General features: G+C 44.2%; 1 protein-coding gene across 1 annotated transcript in view; it reads left to right on the top strand.

Moving 5' to 3' along the window:
• Positions 1–681: 681 nt before the first annotated feature.
• Positions 682–17,330, top strand: part of ANXA2 (annexin A2) — a 58,346-nt gene continuing 41,697 nt past the window's right edge. The window contains exons 1-3 of the mRNA XM_025199467.1: positions 682–803; positions 7,871–7,930; positions 15,058–15,157. Coding sequence (XP_025055252.1) covers positions 7,883–7,930; positions 15,058–15,157 — 148 coding nt within the window. The 5' untranslated portion in view covers positions 682–803; positions 7,871–7,882. The remainder of the gene's footprint in view (positions 804–7,870; positions 7,931–15,057; positions 15,158–17,330) is intronic.

The raw sequence follows: 17,330 nt of genomic DNA, 5'->3' as shown, positions 1-17,330 counted from the left end.
GTCCTCCTGGGAAAAAGGCTTGAGGCTGCCGTGGCGTGGGGGTCTGGCTCTGTAACGTGGGGGCTTAATGAAAGGGCGAATATGTCCCAACCTACCAAAAGAAAAGCGCTGTGGAGGACAAGCCCCCCGCCCTGACCCCGTGCAAGTACGACCGGTCTCTCCCGAAAGCACGAGGAGTTTATCTTCTAGTTAAGATCCACTTTTTGACCCCGGTTTTCCAAGCCACGTGGCTTGTTTTAGGTAATCAGCTGGGCTTTGGATTTGAGTTTGTATCCCCTCTCCTTCCAGCATCCTAGGGTAACAGGAGCCTCTTAAAAACACCCTATGAATGGTGTGGACAGCCCGAGGAAAAGGGCACCAGGCAGGACTGTTGAGGATGGCGCCCTCACCCTCTCCCCTTGGGTGTGGTGCCAGCAGGCCTCCCAGAGAGGTCCTTTTGGACAGCAGACTGCCGGTCCAAGTGTCACAGCTGCTCTTGTGCTGGTTTTGCCCCACTGCGGAAACAACATGCCCTGGGGTATTGTTGGCCTCCCCCCCCCCCACCCCCTTTGCAGAGTTGCTGAGGTCCTGCTTCCTGTTGGGCGTTACCCCTGAGGCAGCGCTTCTCAACTGGGGGTCTGCACCCAGGCTGCAGGGGGTCCGCCCAGCCTGGCGTGGTGAGGAGCCGCCTTGGGCCCTGGGGCTGAGGCGAGGCCCCAGGAAGGCGCAGGGGCAGGGCTGCCCCGCCCAGCCCCGCACCACAGCCTCTCTCTTGCCAGCAGTGCTGCAGGCGGGTGGGCGAGGCTCTGCGCCGCTGCACCCAGGTGAGTGGGGCCCCTGGGCTCCCTGCCACCAAGCCCTGCCTCTGCACCCTGGGGCCACGCAGGCAAGGCTGGGGAGCCGGGTAGTTATTGTGGCACAGGTGGCCCGTGGAGTTCTTATAGCATGCTAGGAGGGAAGAAAAAGGTTGGGACCCCCTGCCCTAAAGACAGGATGAATGCAGCTTGGTCTGCCCTGCCATTAGAGGAAAGCAGAGAAATGTTGCTCTGTTCTTAACTGGAAAGGTTCGGAGATGTTTTGCAGCAGTGAGTTGTCCTCACGTGCAGGACAGATCCGTGCGGGATAGACTTCTAAATTCATAAAGCTATTTGTATGTCACAGGACTCTGATACGTACATGGAAATAAGAGCAAAAGAAGCAGTGTAATTCCCTAAGTTTAATGTTCTGTGCAGCAGAACTATTTCTTCTTTTATAAAAAATGATTACAGTCAGCCTTTTGTTTGGACACTGCCTGCTTATGTTGTTGCTAGGTGGGTGCTGCAGGGTAGCTCTGTGGTAGGACTAAGATTTCCTCCTTTAATCACTAGTGAAGTTCCCCCCCTGTGTGTCACTTCTGTTGCTGAGTCTCTTTGTACAGAACAGCTCCAGTGAGTTTGTTTTTCCAGTTGCTCACTTATGGAACAGTTTGTTTTTTTTCCCACAGGAGGTTTTCCCTGCCAAATACTGGTGTTAGGAATCTCCTATTATAAATATAAATCAGTAGTCTCACCTTTAGTGTGTTACTCTGGCATGTGTGCCAGAGTGACATTTCTTCCCCCATCTGGGTTGTCTAGTAATGAGAACAAATAATTTACAATATATATTTTGCTGTACTGTGTAGAAATAATGGCTATCAGTGGTCTGCGAGATTTTTTTTGTTTTAAAGTCAGTCAATTCGGGTTGCAGAGAGCGGCTCTGTTCGACCTGCGTAGCTTTAAAGTAGAGTATGGACACAGATTGGTCTGTCTGTATTTCAGTGATGACAGTAAGGCTTTGTTTCATTTTGAAGGGAGGGTCTCTTTCTTCTCCTTTTTGGTGGTCCTCCCCATTCTTCCCCTGACCTCTGCGCTCCATTGCCACACCCTGTTCTGGTTGGAAGACAGCACAACTGACCGGGTTCCTCACTAAACTTTCCATTCCCTCATCCTGCAGATTCCATTTTCTCCTTCCAAAAGCCGGGAAACATCCTTGCTTGTCACCCACAGAAGACATGCTTCTTATCAAGCTAGGACAAAAGATGAGCTCAGGTGCTGGTTGCCAGGTGTAACATTGCTGCTTCTGCAGTCAGCATCTGTCACTTTTATCATGGCACATACAGGAACCAAAGATTTGAGAACCCTGAGAACATTTCTAAATCCACGTCACTATTGCAAACCTGCCTAGCTAGCGAGGTAGACCGTTAGGAGGGTGGAGATCAGAGAAACCAGGTATAGTGTGACAACATCTGGACGCTTACCTTGCTGAGGTCATCTGACCCCAGCAGTCTTTCCTGCCCAGTGCAGGGGGGCTGGACCTCGAGAGGTCCCTTCCAGCCCCTAACATCTGTGAATCTGACCTGCAAGCATTTAAACGACTGCTCTTTTCAGCAAAGAGTAACAGATCTCTTCTCTTCTTTTTTGCTATTATTTTATTTTAATATTTTAATTCAGGGTACATGATAATTTTAGAAATAAATAAATTTGCTTGAGTGGATATATGAGGTCTTGGTTTATAGACTCTAAAGTAGAAGCTCCAACTCTTTTCAGTGTAAAGAAGAACATGTGTAAGTGCATGTGCACTAAGTATGCAGTATTAAGTAAACAACACCTCTGGGTTCACCGTATATATATGTGTGTGTGTGTATATATATAAAAATCAGGAGCACCTAGTGTCGGGTACTTGGCATTGACTAATAATGAATCCAAAAAACATTAAAATTATCTTTTTTTTCCTTTTTTACTACAGCAACAATGGATAGCAAACAATAAATGAAAACCGTACACAGAAAACATTAAAGATTGCAATATATATACTGTACAGTGTATTTCTCCTCAGTGGCAAATAAACTGCAAATCAGCTTCACTGTCCCTGAGAACTCCTCCACTTTGTTTCAGGACTTACTGCTCAGTTCTTGACTTTCATGCCCAAAACTGGCCTGTACAGTGTCCACTGCCCTCTTACTAGGGCTAGTCAGACCTCTGAGAGCCACTCTTAGTTACTGCCTATTGAATCCACCTCATCCGGAGCCTCTGGATGAATCCATCGTGCTTGTGTCATTTCCTTTTTCCCAGCTGGCACTCAGAACAGGATGCACATTTTTCTGGTTGAGAGAAAAATGTTTAAAATCCCCCTCAACTTCTTTCAGTTTCTGGGACACTGGATAGATTTGTTACCCCTCTGTCAGTCGGAGCCTGAGCTTACCCAGCCCTGATCAGTCAGCTTAAAAAGGTAGTCTCAGTCAACCAGACACTGCCCCTCTTGTCCAAGAGCTCACACAGAGCAGTCCTGTCTGGGCCCCCCCTGCCATGCACACCAAACTAGTTGCTAAAACAGTGATTTTCTCCTTTCTACCTCAGTGGTACACCCAACATGGCCATCAGCCACCACCCTTTCCCCTGCCAGGCATGCTCAAGATGGTCTCACTGACCTTCCCGAGATGGATGCATTTTGAAACATTCCTGTCTACAGAACAAGGGCGTTATACATATATTACTAATTAATATTTGCAAGCCAACCATTACTAATTAGAACATTGACAGTAATAAAAATTTTACGTAAGAATATTCCGAGTATCTTGACAAATTTGGGCTCAAACACTGCCAAAGTAGCAATGAGAAATATATTTATTCTGCAAGTCAAATTCTCAATTGGAAAAATTCATTTGACAAAAATCCCCATTTTGCTAAATGCTGCAAATGTTCTTTTTGCTTGTGGCTTTTGGTTGCTATAGCATTGTTATGTGGCAACTCCTTGAACATTCCAGTTTCAACTGTACAAGAGGGTGTGTTAGCTCAGTACCCTGGACTCTGTTCAAGTTTTCTGTTCCAACAAGTCTGATTCAATGTGGTTTTTATTTGATTTGGAAATGGAAGCCTTGCAAAAATCTGTTCAGTGATTACTACTCTGTGAAAGCTTATACAGTTGCATTCACTTTAGCTTTCAGTGGAGCAGTTTAGCTCTGGGCAAGATGAAGATTTTTGAGTTTCTTGTCTCAATGATCAACTATAAAGCCTCTTAAGTACAAAGATCTTTTTGTCTGAATGTGTAATTTTCATTAAGATTCAAGAAGTAATAAGGATGTCATAATGTAGCTGACATACCATCCCCCTCATAATCAGCATGTTTAATGACTGAGTAAGACACTATGGTTTTCTTTTATACTGCTGCTCTTTCGAGAGTTTCAGTGTTCTGAATTTCTGTCTCAGCACTGCTTTCTTAATTTAATTCAGCTGATCATGTGGGCAGGAACTGGAGGGTTTGGCACTGTTTGTTCAATTTTTTTGCCTTAAACATTTTAATTCTCCTTTAGGCCAATTAGTACCATTTCAACTTTCTTCCTTTCCTTTCCCAGCTAGATTGCTCCAGAAGATTAAAATTTCTTACTCTTCTTGACTCACTTAAAGCAAGCCAGGACAAGTTAGATATGGGTGAGGTAGTGCTTACACTACAGAGATACAACATAAGGTCTTACTGTTTTTTATAACAAATATTACATTTTAATATTTAAATAATGTCTAGAACTAATAATAACAGGAGACAGATTCTTTGCAGCATTCCACTTCATCTCACTACTTTGTCAGAAACATTAACGAGAGTAATTTTCTTTCCTGCCAAACGAACCAAATTATTTTTCTTGCCTACACAATTGTGACAGTCAAAGAAGTAAATTTAGTTTGTGTTGCTGTAGCACAGCTAGGACAATACTGTTTGTTTCTGACTTGAACTTCTGACTTATATTATAGTAGAAAATTAGGGTTGGAAGGGACTTCAGGAGATCATCTAGCCCAATCCTCTGCTCAAAGCAGGACCATCCCCAACTATGTTATCTCAGCCAAGGCTTTTTCTGTTAGGGTCTTAAAAACTTTTAAGGATGGAGATTCCACAGCCCCTCTAGGTAGCCTGTTCTAGTGCTTTACTACCCTCCTGGAACAGGCTTGAATAGGGGAAAAATCTTTCTGGTAGGTGATTTTGAAGAATCACTTCTTTTCCATAAAATTAAAAAGAATATTTTTTGTAGCCAAACCGTATAGGATATTAGAGCATAAAATAGTATTTGGGAGTGTGGACAAAGAGGCCACTTATTTTTTTTGCATTTTAAAAATATAAAGCCTCAACTTCTGAGCACTTTGTTTAACTTAATAATACTGATTGCTTTTTCAGCAATCTTGAAGGTTTATGGTTTCTATAACAAAATGATCATTTTCAGCATCACTGACTGGTGTTACCCACTCATTCTATATTAACTTGATTTTCTTTTCCAAATTACCCTGATTGACAGAGTGGGGGGTCATTTTTTGCTTGGGATCAACTCTTAGATTCATCTGTTTTCAAGGAAGTCACATGGAGACTGGGTAGTTAGGCAGCATTTCCCTAACCTTTTGGCCCCACTGTCAGGCACTCCTACACCTCCTGGACTTCAGCTGCTACTGCTGCTTCCCTTGTCACTGATTCTCCCTCATTCCCCTACAGAAGCTGCTGCTGCTGCTTCTGTCCTTGCTGGCAGCAGCAGCTTATGGCTTAAGTAAGGGGTCACGGACATTCAGCAGCAAGGGAAGCAGGGGTGGCAACTGAAGTATGATGGGGTCCAAGAATTGTTGAAGTAGGGGAGTGATTTTGTATTGCCAGAGTGCACCCAACTGTTTGGGAAATGCTACATCAGGGTATGGCAATTCAGGAACAAACAAGAGTTTCTAGCAGTTAGGAAGAGCTGTTGGTTTCTGATCTGACTGAGTGCGGAGTCATGATTTTTGTGCCTGGGAGATTTTCCAAGGCAGTAGTATGCTTTCCCTGGGTGGGTCCTGGAGTAAAAGAGAAGGAAATAATCAGGAGTAAAAAGAAAAGGAAAATTTCTGAGGAGTATAAAACTAGAGGAATATGTAAACACGAAACTGATCACAGACCAGTAGAGATGGTTTCTTTGTACTTGTGCCTATACCATATTTTTATTAATTTTGACCATCCCATTTTTGTCCACACCCCCTTTTTCATGGACTTGTACACCCCAAGGAATTTTTCAGCATGAATTTTCCATTTCAAAATCAGCCTTGGCATAACATGCCAGGACAGTGTTGCAGTATGTCTTTTCATGATGATTTTTCACTGTAACTGTTTCCTTCCCACTTCACATTTGCGGTCTTATTGGATGCAAATCAAAGTACAGAGGAGCCTCATCTGTATTTCAGATATAACTAATTTCTAGTGTACTTATCCTCCTCCTTGCATTTAGGATGAATATATAAAATTCCACAACTTTGTGCTCTCATTTTTCTGGCAGCCTTCATACAGTTGTCCTTGCAAACAGTTGCAGTCCATGGTGTCTTATGAATCTGTGACACCATCTTAAACATCTGCTGAAATCTAATGCATTTCTTTTGTGAGTTTCCATACCTGCATCATAATCCACTTGATGAAAATGGCAGTTCCATTCTGTTTATGATTTGCTACCCAATGCAATATTTTATCTAGCTCAGGCCACTTAGCTGACTTCCTGTGTGTAGCAGGCTTCCCTTTCTCTTGATGTTTTTACGAGCATTTTTTTTCTGTAGGTGGAAGTCAAAATATCTTTCTGCAGCTTTCCCCCCATTTTCTCCTGAATATTTTACACCTCTGTTTGGAAGCCACTATATAAGATTTATTTATTGCTGATACATAGGTATAGTATAGGAGGCTGACAACACGTGCTAATCATAGAGCTGCCAATGTACTAAAGGCAATCCCATGTGTAGAACAGAAATCTTTTGTGTGTAGAATGTCTCAACAATAACAACCAAATACTTCCATAGAGTATACTAGAATTTGCAGTAATGCATTTTCAAGCAAACTGCTTTCTAGATTTACCTTCCACAAAATCATGGCATCTTAAACTCCAGTTCATGGCAGGGGCCAAACAAAAACTATGGCAGGAACTTCAGATAATTTGATCTCAGTTATTTTTTCATTGTAGAGCTTTGGTATAGAAGATGTACCTTAATTTTAGACCTCTTTCAGGCAGAAAGCCCCCCCCCCCCCCATGTCTTACACCCCAGAAAGCATGGTTAAATTGTCGGTTAGTCAATGTGCACTGCATTTGCAACTCGATATGATCTGAAAGTGACACAAATGGCCACATTCCTTTCCTTGCTAAAAGAATGTAGGAGTGCCACCTTCCAGCAGAGCTTCAGGAATGCACCAGTGCTACTTGAATTGCCTTTGATTTTATACCACTTAAAAAATCTTCCTCTTTCTTTTACTCTGGTGCTGCAGGGACCCTCAACCAGTGCTACTAATCTGGCAAACCTCCGAGATGTGGAGACCAGACTTAGTGGCAAAGATAGTGTGTGACATAAGCATATTAAGCAGAAGTCCTTTTTTGCGACATGTCTGGCCAAATAGGCTTTTCATATATTTTGGGGGTAGCAAGACTGGGCAATCATTCCATCTTGTGTATTAGAGATTAAATAACAGGAATTGTGCTTTTGGAAAATGAAAGTGGCCTCCATACATTTCAAAACATGTACGTGAAGAATTTTGTCTCTGAGTTGGAAGTTATTGGATTGTGGTAATACATTGTTTCTTATGGCTTTTTGCTGATGGTCTGTGCACAGGATTTAAGCTTTCTGATATTTCTTTGGCATTGATTTTTTTTTTAATTATGTTTGAGCTCCATCTGAGAGAGGAAATCCAATTTATTGGCTGAAATTAAAAAGTGCAGAAAAACTATATTCCTTTAACAAATAAGGGGTCATTTACTGCTGTATAGGACAGTGGAGACTAATTCCTATCCCAACACGATAATCACTCTTGCTGGATACCCTTCAATTAATTATTGATCAGTCCAGCACTTCTCATCAGATTGTCCTGGCCTTGCTACATAAAATGTCTTATTTTTTTCCAGTGTTTTTTCAAGATGTCTACAGTCCATGAAATTCTAACCAAGCTCAGCCTTGAAGGAGATGTAAGTATTACTATTAGAAACTAGAAATAATTTGAGGGTTTTCTCTCTTTAAATGTCTATTCTATCTAGTTTCCTTTCCAATGTGACTTTTTTTAAGGGTGCTCTTGAGGTGCAGTGATTAGAAGGCAACATGACAACTTCTTGAAATAGAGTCATAGATGCTAGGGTCAGAAGGGACCTCAACAGATCATCGAGTCTGACCCCCATGCCTAGGCAGGAAGGAGTGCTGGGGTCAGATGACCCTGGACAGATGCCTATCCAGACTTTTCTTAAAGAACCCCACAGTAAGGGAGAGCACCACCTCCTTTGAAAGGCCATTCCCAATTTTGGCCGCCATTACCGTGAAGAAGTTTTCCCTGATGTCTAGCCTAAATCCTTTCTCTGTCAGTTTGTGACCATTGTTCCTTGTTACCCCAGGAGGCGCCCTGGTGAACAGAGCATCTCCGATCCCTTGCTGCGCCCGCTAATGAATTTTTAGGCAGCCACAAGATCACCTCGCAGCCTTATCTTGCAGAGGCTGAAGAGATCAGGGTCCCTCAGTCTCTCCTCATAGGGCTTGGCCTGTAAGCCCCTAACCATATGAATCTCTGGACCCTCCCAAGGTTATCCACATCCTTGTTAAAGTATGGCACCCAAAACTGGATGCAGTACTCCAACTGCAGTCTGATCAATGCCACATAGAGGGGAAGCATCACCTCCTTGGATCTATTTGTCATGCATCTGCTGATGCATGATAAAGTGTGGTTAGCTTTGCTGATGATTTTGTCACACTGATGACTCACGTTCATCTTGGAGTCCACTATGACTCCAAGATCCCTCTCTGCTTCTGTGGTGCTGAGAGGGTTATTCCTCAGCCAGTAAGTGTGCTGGATATTTTTATGCCCTAGGTGCAGCACTCTGCATTTCACTAAAATGCCTAAAAGCTAGACAAGTGATACTGTAACCTTTGCTCTAGAGCAGGGGTGGGCAAAATACGGTCCGCGGGCCGGATTCGGCCCGCTAGGCCATTCTGTCCAGCCCGCAGGGCCCCTAAAAATATTTAGAAAATTAATATTTATCTGTCCTTGGTTTCTGTCAGAGATGACAGGAGCCAGGAGCAGTAGGACTCAGGGGAAGTCCCGGTGGGCTCCTGCAACATCAGGGCCCACCTGGCCCCGCCCCCCCAGCCATGGGGGATGGATATAGGTGTGTAGGGTGGGGGTGTGCATGCGAGTGTAGGTTTGTGGGGGCTGTGGGTGTGTGGGTATGTGGGGTGAGGGAGCATGTGGGGGTGTGTGTGTGTGGATACGTGGGGTGTGGGTGGGTATGGGGTTTGTGGGGGGCTGTGTGTGGGTGGAGGGTAGCTGGGGTGGATGAGGGGGTTTAGAGGTGGGGGTCTGCGTGTATGGCAGTGCGAGGGGGGTGTGGGTACATATGTGTGGGGGGGTGGGACTCGCCCTATGAACACACACACACACACACACACACACACACACACACACACACACACACACACACACACACACACACACCCCTCCTGGCCCTGGCGTACCGGTGCAGCCCTGTGCTCCCGCTGTCTGGCAATGCAGCCCAGGGCCATGTGGTGCTGGAGCAGGCATGCAGAGATGCAGTGACAGCTGGGGCAGGCAGAGGGTTCTGGTCGGGGGGGCGGAGCTGAGTTCTGCTGGTTTCCCCTGGGTCCTACTTTCCCTGGCTCCTGTCATCTTTGAAAGGCAGCCAGTTGCAGATAAATATTAAATTTTCTAAACTTTTTAGGTGCCCCATGGGCTGGACAGAATGGTCTAGCAGGCTGGATTTGGCCTGCAGGCTGTATTTTGCCTGTCCCTGTACTACAGGGTTAGAGGCGGGAAAAGAGGGGATGCATCTCACTGTCTGGTTAGTCTCTGCAACAGAAAAGGGGTGTAGAGGAAGATTAAAAAACAAAAAATAAATGGAAGGCAAGGCAGACCCCCAGCCTTGGTTTTTATTAGATGTGAATTAAAATTTATCAGGTCTTTGGTAAATCAAAAAAAAAAAAATTGGCAAAAAATGGAAATGTTTTTATTTGTTAACCTAATTTTTTTCAGGTATGAATTCTATTTGAGATGGAAAGATTTTTATATGTTGACTGCTGAGCATTCAATATTTCTGAGGTTTTGATTGCCAAAAGCTGGAGAAAAAAGCTTTTGTATGTTTCTCTTTAAAGTAAAAAATAAAAAGAAGGTATTTTTCAGGGAAAATTCCTTTTTCTTAAAGGCGTTTTCTGTTTTAAAAGCCAAAGCCTGTTTGGACAATTCCACCAAGTTGTGTGTGATTCTGCCAATGGCAGTAGAGTTGCATCTGTCTGCATTTGTTCCATCATTGTTGACAAAATACCACAAAGCCACAATGTAACTATAGTGCTACTTTTGAACTATGGTGTTGAAAGAGTACACAAGGATGATACCCCATTGCAGCGTCAGGATATTATGCCATAAAGTTGTGGCTTTCTCTGATTGTAATTAATGAGGAAGTGAATCTCAGCGGCATGGGTCAGTGCCAGTGAACTTAGGCCTAAGGTGACCGTAGATCCTGGTTTGGCTGAAATAGTCCTGGATTCTGTAGGCTGGTCCTGGCCAGTTGATGAAAAGTCCTGGGCTGGAGTCCAGCAGAGATGGGGAGCAGCACGGTGCACCAGGCAGGCAGGCGCTGCTGCTGCGTGGGAGCAAGGTGGGTGGACATATGGTCACCCTATCTAAGATGCCATATCTGAGGTCCCAACATTCCTTGCTCCTGCACAGTGGCAGTGGTGCCCGCATGCCTGGCTCCATTGTTTGATCACCCCACAGCCAAAAAATCATCAAATAATTTAAGCTAGCAAATATATTTGAGGAATCTTTTTCTACGTGTAGGTAACTGTGAGCTCTAAAAGAAGCTAGAATTGTTGAATAAGGACTTTATGAATTGGTTGTCTGCTTCCCCAAGCAGAGTGTTTTCAGCAAGGTAACCAGTGCAAGAAAGTAAAACAGCTGTTCAGGCACCTTTTTTACCCATTGGATTTTGTACACTTTGTGTGTGATGGCTGCTATTTATATCTAAAGGAACCAAGCATCTTGGTCGTGTATAGTTCAGGGTGTGGTATTTGTGCTTAATGCCTCCACCCTGTAGTGAGGAAGTAGCTTCAAGCATAAGAAACTGCACTGATGGACTGTCTTGGCTTCTCTTGTGAAACCTGACTTGGCCTGTTTCTCCAGCCGTACAGTACCCTGTTCCTCCTCTGAGTACCCTGGAAAAGGAGGCAGCTGAGCTGACGTTAACTATGTGCCTGTGGTAGAGTCCCTGTGGGGAGAAGGTTAACGCCAACTCAGCTTCCTCCTTCTCCAGGGTGTTATGGGTAGGAAGAGAAGCCATGACAGTCCATCAGGACATTCTCTTATGCTTGGAGAAGTGACTTGTGGTTTTGGATGTTATATAGGCACCACAGTACACCAGCCACATGCTGAGTAGGGCTGTGCGAGGCTTCAGACCATGCTTTGGATCCGGAGAAGCTTCGGACACTTCAGCGTCTGAAGCAGCATGTCCAGATCAAAGTGCTGGCTTCATTAGGCTTTCCGAAGTGGTTCGGAGCTTCCGAACCGTTTCGGAAAAGCTTCGGAGCCGCCTCAGAGATCCAGCCATAGGGTATAACGGGGAATCAATTAAATATCTATAACTTTGTTGTTTTTTGTCTGATTTGGATGAAACTTGAAGAGGTGGTAGCCTCTTCTGAGAGCACAAAGTCTGCTAAGTTTCAAGAAGATTGGTGCATGGGTTCAGGGGGAACCGCACCTCAAGCTGTGGACAAGCAAAACTCGTGACATGGGTGACACTGTGTGTTAAGGTGCAGCAGGGTGAAAGCTGCAGGGATGGTAGCCCCTGCTGCAGCCACGAAGCCTGCCAGCTGTCGAGGAGATCAGTGCAGGGGGGTTCTGGGGCCCTGCACTCCTAGCTGCTGACAGGCAAAACTTGTGCAACTGTGTCTGTCTTGGGGTGGGGGGAGGGCAGGTAGACACTAATGCAGGTCGGGCTGCTAAGCTACTGTGTTACCAGTTACCAATCAGTCATGATTCACTCAGGGACCAGCTCAATACACAATACTTAGCTAACGTAGGATCAGTGCAGGGGGGTTCTGGGGCCCTGCACTCCTAGCTGCTGACAGGCAAAACTTGTGCAACTGTGTCTGTCTTGGGGTGGGGGGAGGGCAGGTAGACACTAATGCAGGTCGGGCTGCTAAGCTACTGTGTTACCAGTTACCAATCAGTCATGATTCACTCAGGGACCAGCTCAATACACAATACTTAGCTAACGTAGCCAGTTAATTAGCAGCAATTAACACCTACAAAACCACAAACTAAAGAGAGGAAATAATCAATATAGACAATCAACTGCCCCAAGACCGAGACAGTCAGTTGCACAAGCACCCATGTCATGAGTTTTGTCTGTCAGCAGCTATGGGTGCAGGGCCCCAGAACCCCCCTGCACTGATCTCCTCGACAGCTGGCAGGCTTTGTGGCCTCAGCAGGGGCTAGCAGGCCTGTAGCTTTCACCCTGCTGTGCGCCTTAACACATGCAGTGTCACCCATGTCATGAGTTTTGCTTGTCCGCAGCTTGAGGTGCAGTTCCCCCCAAACCCTTGTACCTATCTCCTTGAAACTTGGCAGGCTTTGTGGCCTCACCAGGGGCCACCACCCCTGCAGTTTTCACCCCCCTGTTATGTATCACATACATGTGACATGAGTTTTGCTTTCAAGAATTTGGGGTGCAGTTCCCCCAAATTTTGTTATCCAAATCAGACAAAAAACAACAAAGTTACAGATATTTAATTGATTCCCCATTATACCCTATGGCCAGATCTCAGAGGCAGCGCCAAAGCTTTGGACCCGCTTCGGCTGGATCAAAGCGGGAACCCAGTCCGGAGCTCCAGATCGGATTGCTGGCATCCGAAGTGGCCGGATCAAATAACTGCCTACTTACACAGGCCTAATGCTGAGTTGCATGGCACCACCTCCACACATTAGCTGCTGAAACAGTAGTAATGTAGCTGCTGAGAGATGCAGATTGTCTTATGGTTAGAATAGAGGCCTGGGTAGTCAGGAGACCTGGATTGTAGTCCACATCTGTCACTGACTTGCAGTGACCTCAGGCAAGTTCAATAGGCCTGTGTTTTCAGAAGTGACTAGTGATTTTGGATGTCCTGCTTCAGAGATCTTAAAAGGGCCCTCATTTCTGGAGGTATTGAGCACTCTTAACTCAGAGATTTAGGTGCCTTCAAGTTGAGCTCCTCACAATTGGATAATCACTTTTATCACTTCAGAAATTTAGAACTATCTGCATGTAAGATAAAGGGGAAGGGTGAAGGGAACACAGGCAGTCTTTGTAAACTATTTGGAAGTCCCCACCTAGTATGGAAGAACATTAGATTCTCATTTGGTTTTGCTTAACCTGCCCATGTGCTTATATTTTAGCACTGACTGATGTCTTACTATTTGAGCAAGAGTCTCACTGAACTTAGTAGAAAGGTCAAAAGGAACTTGCATCTCTGATGACAGGGGTCTGCCTCCTAGTGTACCAAAACCAATATGAAACAAGCAGGGCCCATTCAAGAGCATAAGGAGACATTTGCTCCAATCATGCCAATGCTTTTTCTAAAGTAATAAACTGCTTTTCATATGAAAAGAGTGTAATTATTACATCTGGAATTTACAATATCCAAGGTTTTAGTTTCCCTTTCCTGAGAGCACGACAGCACTTGGCCCTTTTCCTGAGATCAAGGGGGCTGCATTCAACCTTCTTACTTACGTGTACATGAGGAAGAAGCTATTTCCAAACTGCACATTTACTATGTGTTAATTTTTCTTATATCTCATGATGTTTTCTAGCACAGCATGCTATCTCAGTGTCTGTATAATGCATGGAGAGAGCAGAAGGAGCAAGAGACTAGATAAGATGTCATCTCTGACCTTGTTTTTTCAAATCCAACTCAGTTTGGCTAACCAGGTTAGCTATTCCAGAATGTCCAGCAGTGCCCAATTTAATCAAATAGAGTGTCCAAATTGTGCTCTATGATACAAAGACTTTGTGTTTCTGTAAGATTCCTAAAACACATTTATCCAAGACTGCATTAGACCTTTCAATTTACTATTATTGTTGGCAGTTAAATCTGTAGATACTGGGAAATGATGTCTCATGTGGTGTGGCAGTAGGCCAGACTCTGCCTGCTTGGACTGATAGGGCAGGTCCTTGCAGGGATAAAAGAGGATGATTATTTTTCTTGATGTTTGTGCCTCTCCATCCCTGTAGCATGTCTCAGATTTTCAGTGGAGGGCACAACTGGTCCAGCTGGAAGAAACTGTGTATGTCACTGTGATCTAAGTAGGAAGATGTACAGATAACAAATCTGTGTGGTCAAATTCACACAGGTTCCTTATTCACAGACTGTCCTTTGCTTTGGCCATTAAGGGTTAAAAGAAAAAATGCAGGAAGAGCTAGTTCTTGAGAAGTCCTGTTTAGGCATCTACCATTTCAGTTGGTGTTAGGTACCAAGAAATGTTGAGGGTGGGACCTGATATGTCTTCCAACAGAATAGTCCTGAAATGCTTTTTCTATTGAGAGACTCCTGCTGAAATAAAGTAAGTGCTTATGCAGCATTTTAAAAAGAAAAGATAGGTTACTGAAAACTGCTGAAAATAAGTTAAAACTGTGTTAATTCACTAGGTGCACAAAGCACAGAATTTGTCCTATGGTGGGTAACATATTCATTGTGGATTTCTAATTATCTTTTACAACTGACATGTATCCAATATAAGCAATTGGCTTGGATTTTTTATAACTTGAAATAATATTTTCATATTGACATTTTGAAACAAGTTTCTGTCAGGTCCAGCCAGTTTTTGTACAGCTTTCTGTAATGATAAACACCCTGCTGTGGGTAGATTCTGGGGAAAGTAATACATTCAGAGAGCCAAGGTGCAGTGCCTCTTAGGTGAATTTTTATTATATTAATAGTTTGTCCTGTCCTGCAGTTTGTATGTTTTGCATATACAGCAATGTATCAGCTTCAGAAAGGTACAAGAATCATATTGATCATAGGCAAAGTGTAAACTTCCTTTTTTTTTTTTTTTTTTTCCTAGCATTCTATCCCTCCAAGTGCCTATGCCACAGTTAAGGCATACTCAAACTTTGATGCTGACAGGGATGCTGCTGCCCTTGAAACTGCCATCAAGACCAAAGGTAGGGGGAACCAGCACACTGTCTGCTGTACTTGCAGATGATAGACCTGATGTATAAACAGACACCTACCACCTAATCCTGGGCATTTTCTTTAGTGATTAGCGTCAGAAAATTGGCAATATTTTGTAGCATGATGTGAAACTTTTGAGCTTGTGCGTCAGTCACTCAAGAACTGCAGTTCATTCTTTTTGGGCAAAGTTATGTGTCAGCATGATGTGAAGTGCAGTCTCGGGGCCTTGGCTAGTAACTTCAGTGGTATCTATACTGTTTATTAATAGGGCTTGTCTAAATGACACAGGCCGCATCTACACAAGACACTGACTATGCAGCCATTTAATATTTGTATAAAGAAGTACTAAATGACTGTGCGGTAACTGGAGTTACTGCGCAGTAGCACCACTAAATGGCTTTTTGGTGATGCTGACTGCATAGTAGCCTGTGACTACTGTGCAGTAGCATTGTGTCATACTTTTTGCCATGCAATGCTACTGCACGGTAGTTGCAGGCTACTGCGCAATCAGCTTGTGTAGATGCACATGGCCACAGTGCAGTGCAGTGCAGAGACACCTGAGTTAACTCAGGTCCTGGAAGAAGTATGTCATGTTAACACAGTATTCTTCTGATTGTCTTGGGTATTTCTGCAGAGCACTGCATTGTGTTGTGTAGATGTATCTCTAGAGACCCCACTGCCAACTGATTGCCTTTTACTGTGATTTTGCTGTGTGGATCAGATCCTCTACCCTGGTCAGTACTCCTTTCTTCCAACTTCTGCTGCCGTGCATTGTTCTCAGACTTCTACTAAGGGCTAGCCAAAAGATTTTCATCACGGTGGCTTTTCACTGAAAATCTAGCTTTTCAATCTAGTGAATTTTTTGCAAAGTGTCTGTGTTCTGTCAAAATGGGGGGGGAGGGTTAGGGGAGAGGGGAAATAGGAAATTGGAGCTCTGGAATGGATACATTTTGAGTATGAAATGATGCTATATTACCTCATGAATTGGGAATTTCATGTTTCTAATTCTCCTGTATTCGCCACAGTCACCAGCTAGACTTTGTTTCCCACAATGCATGTAGTTCAGGTTGCACTATGACACCTCTTTGACCAGGGGACTGTAAACAAACATCTCATTCGGGGCAGTCCTAATTGTCTCAGGTTCTAACCCAGATCAAAACACGAGGAATGTGGTCATTTTACATATGTGACCCTTCCAAGATGCATTGCTGACCCTCTGCCAGTAGGTGGCCAGGGAGAGCACCCTGCCTGCCAGGCTTGCCCTGGAATAATTCACCATTCGCTTACAGACCTACACAGGGGGGAAAGAAGTATTTGTTCATTTTCTCTCTTGTACGTCACAGGTCCTTAACGCAGGACAATGGACTTGCTCACAGGAGAAATAGTGTCTGTTTACGAGACTGGCATTCCACTGCAGAGAATAGCTTTGTAGACATGCACATATTTGGAGTCCTTTCAGAAGGGGAGGTTTCCAAAAGGCAGATGTGTTTGAACTGTTATATGTGAATGAGCTGAGAACAGTTCGAATGTAGCAAAACCACTCCAACTTTAACCCTGGATGAAGCAGTGGTGCTCTCTTGAAACTTCCCCTTTTGAAAGGTCTCCAAACATACCTGTGTTCAAATCTGAACCACAGCTCTTATTAGTAGGGATCTACTTAAATCACTGTTTTGTGAAAAATGGAATCGACCACAGTATCCCAGGAAATCAACCAAAAAAGAAAAATGTGATAAAAATAAAATGCTGGCTCCCCAGTGGGAGTCAGCAGCCCTTGCTACAGTTGCAGTCCAGTCTTGCAGCCTGCCTAAGTGAGGAAGACGCCAGCTGGTGGGGCAGCATGAAGGGCAGCCAACAGCCAAGATTATAGCCACCCCCTTGTCCTGCCTTCCTTGGGGCCTCCCTGTCAATCAGAATCAAGGGATGGGGCCACTGCAAAATTACCATGAAATTGGCTGTCTTGGCCACGACTAAGCCATAATACTTGACTTCTGTCACCACAAGTTGGGATAGGTCCCTACTCATAAGGCACTGCAGTAACAGTTCAGCTTTGTAGCAAAATAATTATTTTTATTTTTAATTTAGAAGCTCAGTGTTTTGCTCAGGAGGGAGAAACCTTTCCCAAATATTCCTATTACTGCTCGTGTCTGTCTATATGTGGTTCCT

This window comes from Alligator sinensis, unplaced genomic scaffold (genome assembly GCF_000455745.1).
Source record: "Alligator sinensis unplaced genomic scaffold, ASM45574v1 scaffold458_1, whole genome shotgun sequence".
Lineage (NCBI taxonomy): Eukaryota > Metazoa > Chordata > Crocodylia > Alligatoridae > Alligator > Alligator sinensis.
The sequence above is the reverse complement of the archived record's forward strand: the minus strand, read 5'-3'. Positions and strand labels throughout refer to the sequence as shown.